Raw genomic sequence first — 10233 nt, forward strand, 5'->3', positions numbered from 1 at the left:
GATTCCGAGACAGCTCGTGGCTGGTGGTGGGGAGGTTGGTCGTGGGTTGGGCTGGGTTTGTTTTTTTTTAATTTTTTAAAAGTTTTTTTCATCAACCAATTATGTGGTGATACGTGTCACCTTTACGGCTTTACCTACTATTGGTTAGGTGACCGGTTAGGATCATTTTGAGCAAGTGATCCAAAAAGTTCGGATTATTTAAAAATAATCCAAAGTTGAGATTTTTTGAGCGAATGGGCAAAAGTTGAGATTATTTTTATCAATTTTTTCCTTAAATTTACGTCATTCCTTTTCAAAGGAGAGAGAAATATAAAAACTTGGAAAGAAATCAAACAAGAGCAAAACATGCTATTCTTCAACCAAGTTTTAAAACACAGTGTTTCCTCATCGATATGTGTTTCCTCATCTATACTATACTCTCTCCGTCCCTTAATACAAAGCCTTGATCTAGCATTTATTACTCACATAATAAAGAGAAATAGGCTTTTAATTTAAAAACGAAGAGAGTACTAAGTAATCATCGAAGGGGACACTTGGCATAATTTTGTGAAAAATTTTCCCTTCAAAATACTAATTTTTTAAAAAAAATTTATTAAAAAAATTAAAATTCTTTTAATAAATTTTTTTTATTTATATTTGCAACACATAAGAATTTAAAGGATAAACATTAATAAATTTAAATTTCAAAAAAAAAAAAAATAATAAATTGTTACATAAGTCATTTAATTTCAATTAACTCTATTTCAATTGAATATAATTATTAATAAATCATACTTTATAGATCCGTACATTACACGGAGCCAAAACTAGTACTACGTATATGATAATATTAGTAGGACGAAGGTAGTAATACAATCATTATCCTGTTAAAGCGAGTTGCTTGGATACCCAAGTTACTGAAGGAAAAATAAAGATTAGGCAACAAAAGGGAGTTGATGGGTACCAACAAATCATCAAACAATAAATGCTTTGCTTGTCAATTGAAGATGTTTGAATCACAGTTGGTACTTGCACCATCACTTCTCTTAAGATGTCCAAAAGCTCTTGTTTGATCCTATCGCCGCCTACAAGTCAGTGCATTAACACCTCATAAACTTCATTTTCATTCTCTATAGCGTACATAAAACCAAGGTTGTCAGCACACTGATGAAACTGGTCCATCTCGGATGAAGGAACTTGGATTCCAACTAACACATTTGCACCAGCTTCACCCTAAAACATATAAAAATAATAATTTGAGAAAAATAAAAATACAGATATGTTATGACTTATGAGGGTGGAAAATGCAAAAAACTCACTTGTGCACGGTAATGGAATAAACTAATATTCCATCGTGGGCTAAATGCATCCAGAAATTTCATCAAAGTTCCTGGTCTTTCTGGGAAAATAAATCTACAAAGTAGTTCATTTTGGACATCTGACCGGCCTCCCATCTACAAAAAAAGGTAATCAGCGTTGAATTCTAATGAAATCTACCTTGAGAGACACAGTAATCAAACAATGAAAGTGCATCTTGATAAAGTCAAGCCCTTCTTCGGGCGTAGTGAATGCAACAGTGTGATAATATATTTCCGTTTTAAGAGACATTTAAAAAGAACATATAATAAATCATTCTTCTAGAATAAACTGCTCTCCTTCATTCTTTCTTTCAAAATAAAAACTGCTCAATGGGACCTTCCATAGTTCTATGCAAAGCATTTTTATTGTAAAATTTTTTTTAATCGTTGATAGATATTTAAATATTGGAATTCATAATTTTGTCTCATTGCTCTCTGTGATTCCACCATAACCTTCCCCACCAATATGGGCTCTCTTAGGAAGTTCCTGGTGACAACTTTGGACCCAAAGTACTCGTAATCATCTGTTAATGGAAATTTTGACTTCAAAATAAGGAAGATGCATACCAGATGCCGTAAATGATCTTTAACTAAATCATTATCCGTTAAGTTGATTGTTCGTAGCTTAGAAGATTCCATTCGCTCCTTCATTGCTTCAAGTTCAGTAACAGTATGATGACCAACACTGCAAAATAAACATAAACCAGCGAAAAAAAATCACAACTTGTTCTAAAATAAGATTGTTAGGCATATATAGACGTTATAGCCTTATAGGTACTCCTGGATGACAAACATTGTCAAAGGACTATTGCAAAAGGAAAGAAAACTTACAGCTTATAAAGAATGACATCAGATACAAGCTTCAATTTAGAGTTATATACATTCTTATGGTGCATTAGGGTTTATATAAGGAAAATTTGACAATTACCACCTACAATTGTTGCTATTTTAGCAATTACCACCTACAGTTTTTTTTTTTTTTTTTTGAATTTTACCACCTACTATTTTTTAAAACATCAAAACTTCCCACCTACTTGACTCTCAACTCAAATGTGACGTCATTGGTTAAGCCCTGGACTGTATAACAGCTTTTGACAATCAAATCACTAGAAGTTCAGTTAAGACAAGATAACATATCCCTCGGGTCAAGGAAAGGCTTGGGAATTCCGGAATATATATGCTGCATATTAGAATTATTTCAGGATGGGCAGCTTGCATAATAAAAGCTATGCTGGCAACCAGCACACTCCAAACTATTTTCCACTCATAAACTCAAACTGTATAGCTAAGATCAAGTTTGGACGATTGCCAACAAATTTTAGCAGTTTAAGCAATGGCTTCACTAGAAATGAAAACTTGAACTGCTTCTTGAATTACAAACAGAGCAGCTAAAACCTCAGACAAAAGAACTGACTGCTGCTTCTATAAATTTTTATCAGAATATACAAGCTGTGAGAGAACAAGCAAAAAGAATGGATCAACATACCCAATTAAAGTAAACCAAACCAAACTCCCAAACAGCCAACAGAAAGCTTAGAAGATGTTGCAAGATTCTCGATTTCTGATCTCAACTCTAAAAACATTTCATTAAATTGGAAACGATGACTTTCCCCTTATGGAAAGACCTTATAAATCAAATAAAGTCTTCAGAAGCTCCCTTAGTTAGCCCTCTTATTTCATATGCAAGACCAGTGGACATTCTATAATGCATTCCTGAAAGGTCCAGTGATGCATATACTGCCGAACCAAATCAGTGTATAAAAAAGGCTGAAGGTGCACTAAGGTGAGAGGGATCCTATTGTGCCTAGGGTGCACTTCAGTCACAATGAAGCGCACTGGAAAAATTATGAACTTAAGAAATTGATTGATGTGAGCCTTGTACAAGGAGGGAGACATACGTTTCTGGTACAGCTCGGATTTATTTTGTTGAATGTGCATCAATCTACCTCAAGTCCTCAATTACCCAGCTCCTCAATGCATAAGCAAGGAATTTCATAAACTGATCTTATTCCCAACTAATGTAATGAAGTATGGCTTATGAACAGTAGGTTTCAATAAATACAATAATACATCACAACGACTGAAAATTGGAAGCAAACATTAATGTAACCACGTGAAACCTTTTGCTCTCAACCTAACACTTTCACAACCAAATTAAAAAAGAGTGAGCCACACGCCCACACAGGTAGCCACACCCTTTCTAAATTATATTTAATTTTTTCTTGTCGTACTCTAATCATATCCGGGTTTATGCATGTGAAACCATCCAATTGTCAGACTGTCACGCATTATCTTATAACACAAGACCACCCAAGGACTGTAACAATTCACTTGAAAATATAGTAATCTTCTAGAAGACATGGGTGGTATGTTACAATTTATAATTTCACCACTTCTCATAATCTTGACTCTATGAGAATCATGATTGCAGTTTTGTCCCGTACCCTATTACCTTACCCAAAACCCCAACTATACTTGATATCACTTGACTCGAACTTTATCCAACCCAAACTAAACTTAACTAAACAATCAATGTGTCTACTAATGAATATAAATATAATAAGCCAAATGGAAATAGAATCGAATTTAACTTGACCCAAACATGACCTAACCAAAATTGATCCGACTTAGACCTAAACTAAACAACCCAATAGCCAACTCTAACAATCAATTCCTACATATTTCTAAAATACTCGAGGAACGTTCTTCATGAATTTGCCTTCCTTGGATATTATTCATACTTCAATTGGCACCACAAAGGGTGAATGCCAAAGACTCAAAATGGACCTCTAGGACTTATAATAAATGATTGGAGCAATAGATATGATTACATCACCAGCAATTTTCAAAAAGGCGGGTATCCAGACTAACAAATATCCTTTCAAGGCTCCCTCAAGTTTCATGTCATCCCTTTATTTCAATGGATTTGGGAGACGAACTAAAACAATAGAAGGATACTTACAGTTGAGGTTGTAATAGTGAGTGGAATATTGTATAAAAACAAACTAACAAAAGGAAAAAAAAAATTTCTAGAAAAGCAGAGTAACTTGTTGGCTTAAGTTATAAAATCGAATGTAAGTCAGAGTTAACCACTTCAACAATTTCCTACTTTTGCCAATTGGGAGTTTTCCTTGTCATGGTCCATCAATAAATTCTGTACTAGAACAGAATGCTAGCTAATTGGAAATTTAGAGCAATCAACAAGATAAAACGCAAACAAGTGAAATGATATTATTAAATGAAGCCGACATCAGGTGTCAAGATTGAGGCTTTAAAGATGACTTCAGGAGTTCTTACCTGTAGAGAACTAAAGCTTCTTGCTTTGCAGAGTTATATCTGTATTTAAATTCTGTAATATTCATTGGCCCCACCTGTAAAGCCAAAATTCTTTGAATATAAATAAGAGCTACTTAAAGTGCAGAAGGTTGACTTTCAAATGAGTGGCCTACCATCTCAGCAAATATTTTGAAGCTACCAGGTTCTTCAGGCATAAAGGTTGCAAGTACTGCTTCCCGCTGCCGACCAACGTCTGCAAGTTCAGTGACTAATCTCAATCTATCAAAGTTCATATTAGCCCCACTGGTGATTGCAACAACATTTTCATTCTTTATGCCATAATATTTGCAATAGGCTTCTGCACCAGCGAGAGCAAGAGCACCTGCTGGTTCCAGTATACTCCTTTTCTCCTCGAACATGTTCTACATTTAACAAATCAGAATATTAGTTCTAGCAACTACTAATTCCTTGAACCAATACAATATTTGGCATTTCAGCATAAAATATGACATATTAGCTGAAAGTAGTCATTAAATTCAAAAAATGTTAAAGCCATTTTTTTGTTTTGATAGAATGAGATGTGTGGTCAAGGTTAAGAAAAATTAATTCACAACAGAATTCAGACATAGAAGAGTAGAGATTTCAGCAATAAATAATTATTGATGGGCATAATGACGACAATGAGAATCTTATAAGCCTCAAGAGTCAATATGATGATGTACATCCTTCTTGAAATCAAGGTCAATCTAGCTTAGGAGTGATTCTTAATAACAAAAAATCTGAATTTGAACATTCAAGTGATGAACTGAGGCTTCTAATAATTCTAATTCATATTCAATAATACTGCATCAACAAAAAAGTAGTGAGCCCTGCAATGAGTAAACAGTTACTTCCGTGGCTTCGTAACAAATAACTAGGTTCCATATTCAGAGAGAGATAAATTTTTCATAAATACATGAATCTACGAAAGAGGGAAACAGAAATCAAAGTGTGTCACAAGTACTGAACAGAATGCGACATAGAATTATAATTACAATACATGAAATATAGATAGCATGGATCTACATTGCAGGTCTTGGGTTAAATTTTGGTGCTAACCTTTATAGAGGCACAAATGGCATCACGATTAACAAGAACTACACCATCAATCAATTCCTTGCATATGCGAAAAGGTTCTTCCCCAACAACTTTAACAGCAACACCATCCGCGAACCCTCCAACTTTATCTAGCATAATTCTTTGTCCATGATGTAATGAAAGAGCCATTGCATTGGCATCAGCTGGTTCCACCCCTATAATTTTGACCTGATAAGAGATATAGCACATATAGCATCATGATAAGAATAAATTGACATTACTACAAGGGAATCTGAAGGATTAAGAAATCAGTAAAAGCAAAGTAGAAAGGACATGCATTGCAAACATAGTAGCAAAGAAAGCATACAGACATGTGCACCACAGCTCTTCAAAGCATAAGAAAAATAATAACAAGAACTACAGAGTAATGTTTTTCACTGAATATCACTATGGACAGTAAATTTTAAAAAAATGCACAGCCAAAAACCAACCTCTGGTTGAATTCTCTTTACATAAGCAGCAATACCAGCTATGAGTCCACCACCACCTACAGGAACAAAGATCGCATGTAGAGGACGGCCTTTTGACTGGTTCACAATCTCCATGCCTACTGTCCCTTGTCCCATTATGACATCTGGATGGTCAAATGGGGGTATAAATGTCCGCCCCTCCTCTTCCGCCCTATTTTTAGCATATGCTTGTGCCTCGTCATATGAATCACCCACAAGAACAACTGTGGCACCCAGCCTCTTTACAGATTTCCACTGAATAAAACACGGAAAACATCAGTTTTAAGACAACTCAGAAATGAAGTCATAATATACCACGCAAAGGCATAAGAAATTGTCACAAATATTCAAACCTTGATTTCTGGTGTAGTCACAGGCATAACAATTACAGCATTACAACCCAATTTCTTAGCAGACAAAGCCACCCCCTGGGCATGATTTCCAGCCGATGAGCATATAACCCCTCTTTCCAATTGCTCTTTTGGAAGCTTTACCATCATATTGTAAGCACCCCTTAGCTTGAATGAGAAGACCTGCAAAAGGAGAATTATAGAACCCTCAAAAACTCCATGGCATGAAGAAATATAAATTAGAAGCTTTCAAGGAGAAAAAAACTCATGTTTTTTTATCACCTCAAAATTTTAGAATTTACTTTATAGAAAAGGAAACAAAATTCTAGATGAACAGAGATGAGAGTACAAAGGACGGCACTTTCATGAAATTGTTACCGTAATTTCGTACAAGAATTTATAACCTCCATCTTCATGAAACCTACTCATTACTGTAGCGACAAAAAACAAGGAGAACTCAAAAGAGGGACTGCCTATGTGAGTATTTTTTTCTTAGGATAAAAGTGACAGAGTAAGAGATGTGTTGCCTAAAATAGGGTTCCCCAAGGTGGAGTTGGAGATGACAAAATATATACTACATATACTTCTTATATATATAGGAAAAAATGGAGGTAGAAGTATGGAACAAAAACTACAACACTGTAAAGACGAAGGTGGTATTAAGGGACAAAGGCTATTATGTTTACTTTCAATAGTCCTAAAAATCGTAAAGCTTACATCTTTTTGCATTTTTACCAACCAAGTCTGGTAACCCCCCCCCCCCCCCCCCCCCCCAAAAAAAAAATGTAAAAAAAAAAAGAAAATCTTTTCTATTGCTCCCACTATCCTTCTTTTTCCCTCAATATTTACGAGTATTTGCTAATGGTAACTAAAAATTTATGACAGAAGGAGTAGAGTACAATACACCAATTCCTTAAGAGTTATACTTGCATCTTGTAGAGGTTTCATCTACTTTGCAATATTTCATAATCCACAATTTAAATCCCTGAAAACAATTTCTTTTCTGAATTCCTTGCAATTATACAAGTTTTTTTTTTTGTTTTTTAACGTCTTTAATTTAGTTTTCAACGTTTTCAGCAGACCAAATCAAAGAAAAAGGTTTAATTTTAATTGCGAAACTGTTATTGTCAGCCGTTCATTTGCTAAAATGAAAGTAACACTAGAATTGCTACGCTCCAAATTTCTTGTCAGGACGATATTGCAAGTTTACATCAGTAGATTACTACCTTGCATATCTTTGAGACACTGCCATCCACTGACTATGCTACTTGCTAGTTCATCAAAACAAGCATAATTAACGAAAAAAAAAATACTACCCTGATTCATTAAAACAAGTAAATTTACAGAGAAAAATAAATAAACTTGTTCATCAGAACAAACAAAAAAAAAAAAAAAAAAAATGCAAAATTAACCATCTAAAGTACCAATCTTTAATCCTCAGCAAATTCAACTAAATATTTGTTTTTTCAGATAATAACTTCTATAATTCCCTAAACTAAATTAAATCAGCAATTTTATTTTATTTTTTTTTAAAAAAAAGCTGACCTAAATTATGCTTCCAAACATCAATCATCATAATCAACAAATAACATAAAATTATTAATGACTCAAGATATGCATCATGTAATACAAGTAATAAAAAATAAAATAAAAAATCAGCAACCACTTATGAGAACTGAGAGTACTGTCAAGTAATGGTTGTCAACTAGTTTAGTTGGTTAAAGTCTCGAGTTCTGTTCAATCGAATTCGCCAACAATCATATCAAAAAAAAAATTCAAATGCAAAAAAAATCAAACTGAAAAATCATAACGCACCGGTTGTAAATCCTCCCTCTTAAGCCAAACATTATTCCCTAACCTCTCAGACAGCTTTTCCGCGAGCTGCAATGGCGATTGAACCGCGATATCATAAACCTTAGACGACAATATATTAGTCAAACACTCCATAGCAACAGCGGAGTCATTATTCTCCGACGATTGAAACTCCGGAACAGCGCCGAGGTAACCGCTTTCGTACTTCAAAGACTCGGTCGATACGAGTTTAAGAGGAACAGACGAAAACGGCGACGACGGCGGAGGGGTGTTAGTGATTGTTTCTTCCGGGGAGAAGACGGTGGCTTTAACGGCGAGGGAATGGCGGCGGTAGAGTTTGGGGAGGGGGAGGAGAGATGAGGTTGGGTGGATGGTGGGGCGGTTGAGGGAGGAGATAGAGTCGAAGGTGGTGGCGGCGCCGCCGGAGGAGGGGAGGAATGAGAGGGACATTATTGTGTTTGAGGAGAAATTGAGAGGTGGCGGAGGAAAAAAGTTGTAAAAGTGATGATTAATTTGGCGTTGTTTGTGTTTTTTATTGGGGGAGTTTGTGAAAGAGGGGTTGGGAAAAAATCTAATGTTTTCTCACGTTTTAATTCCTTTTATTTATTTTGTTAGACGACAAGGAATGTAGGATTGGTCGAGCACCTTGTAACAGTAACACTTTAATTATTGTACGGTAAAAATAATTTATTATTGCATTTCATCAACCCTTCAATTCAACCCTCTAGTAATTGGAATTTTGGTAGAATTGTTTCCATTATGGATGGAATCTAAGGGTTTAAAACGTGTTTTAATAAGTATTATAGTTTGATCCAAACCCGATCTAAATCCGACCTGTTTATTTGAATTGACAGTTCTAGTTAAGATAGATAAAAAGGGAAGGAAAAGAGGGGAGAGAAAAAAGATGAGTTTTTCTTATTAAATCTCTCCATTGTTAAAGAGATTTTTACTATTTAATCCCTTCATTTCTCTTCTATTCAATTTCGTTCCTTCCTCATTTGTTTTTCAAATGAAAAATACTCCATCACTAAGAGTAAGGAATAGCGAGATTTTGGAATCAATCCTCATCATCCGCCCTTATGCCTCTCTAAACATAAAAAATAAATAAATAAATAAATAAATAAAAATTCACTCCATTTTCCTTCCCTTTTATTCCCTCCATTTCCTTCATATTCAAACAAAGTGTAAGTAATTGTTGATTTATTTAATTTACAAAAATGTCATTAGATAAACGATAATTTTTTTAATGTAAAGATTTACTACAGCTCCCTCCTATAAATTTAGAGTAAAAAATAATTATTGATTACTTGTATTTATTATATATTAAACTATTTTAATTACTTTTGTTCTGATAAATCTTTCTATATTTAAGATTAATAATGTAGATGACCACCTTCAACTATATATTTTTTTCTAAAAACATAAGCACAAGTCAAATTATTTCTATCACATGTTAAATCATGCTCAATTTCACATTAACCTTCACATAAACCAATATTTCACCAAATAATATAAATCCCTCACAAGTTACAAGTTGTATCATCTTATTATCACTCATTCACACATGTAAATATCACTCATATAAAGAAAGCATATCTTCCAAATATCCAAACGTCTATGTCTAATTTTATCGACTAATGATGTTATATTGAAATTGTGGTTAAATTCTTACCTTTCTTATCAAAGTCAAATGTTATAAATGGAGATGGAAATAAAGCCTTTGCTTGATTAGAGGAGGGTGTCACATAGCACATACATTGTCTTAGGAAACAGTTATATATATATATATAGGGGAGGGATCCAGTAAAAACCCCTTCTTATATAAGAATTCCTACTTATATAAGAACTATTCTAATCCGTTGGATTAGTTTG

The 10233-nt window shown here is 34.2% G+C and overlaps 1 protein-coding gene across 1 annotated transcript; it reads right to left on the minus strand.

The window, feature by feature from the left end:
- Positions 1-715: 715 nt before the first annotated feature.
- Positions 716-8924, minus strand: LOC145570524 (threonine dehydratase 1 biosynthetic, chloroplastic-like). Its single transcript, XM_081629645.1, has 9 exons — positions 8365-8924; positions 6553-6732; positions 6182-6454; positions 5712-5918; positions 4787-5035; positions 4635-4708; positions 1905-2022; positions 1299-1433; positions 716-1212 (listed from the first exon to the last, which is right to left on the minus strand). The coding sequence occupies exons 1-9, from the start codon at positions 8809-8811 to the stop codon at positions 1072-1074; spliced, it is 1824 nt and encodes a 607-aa protein (XP_081485771.1). The 5' UTR covers positions 8812-8924; the 3' UTR covers positions 716-1071.
- Between the last annotated feature and the right edge of the window lie 1309 nt (positions 8925-10233).

Source organism: Chenopodium album, chromosome 12, assembly GCF_948465745.1.
Source record: "Chenopodium album chromosome 12, dcCheAlbu1.1, whole genome shotgun sequence".
In the NCBI taxonomy this organism is placed as follows: Eukaryota; Viridiplantae; Streptophyta; class Magnoliopsida; order Caryophyllales; family Amaranthaceae; genus Chenopodium; species Chenopodium album.

Excerpts from the sequence above, each read along its gene's own strand:
- LOC145570524 (XM_081629645.1), bottom strand. The coding sequence starts at position 8,811 with ATGTCCCTCTCATTCCTCCCCTCCTCCGGCGGCGCCGCCACCACCTTC. Across the intron at positions 6,455-6,552 it reads TGACTACACCAGAAATCAAG|TGGAAATCTGTAAAGAGGCT; the intron begins GTTTGAATATTT and ends TGTTTTATTCAG. Across the intron at positions 1,434-1,904 it reads AAGATCATTTACGGCATCTG|ATGGGAGGCCGGTCAGATGT; the intron begins GTATGCATCTTC and ends CTTTTTTTGTAG.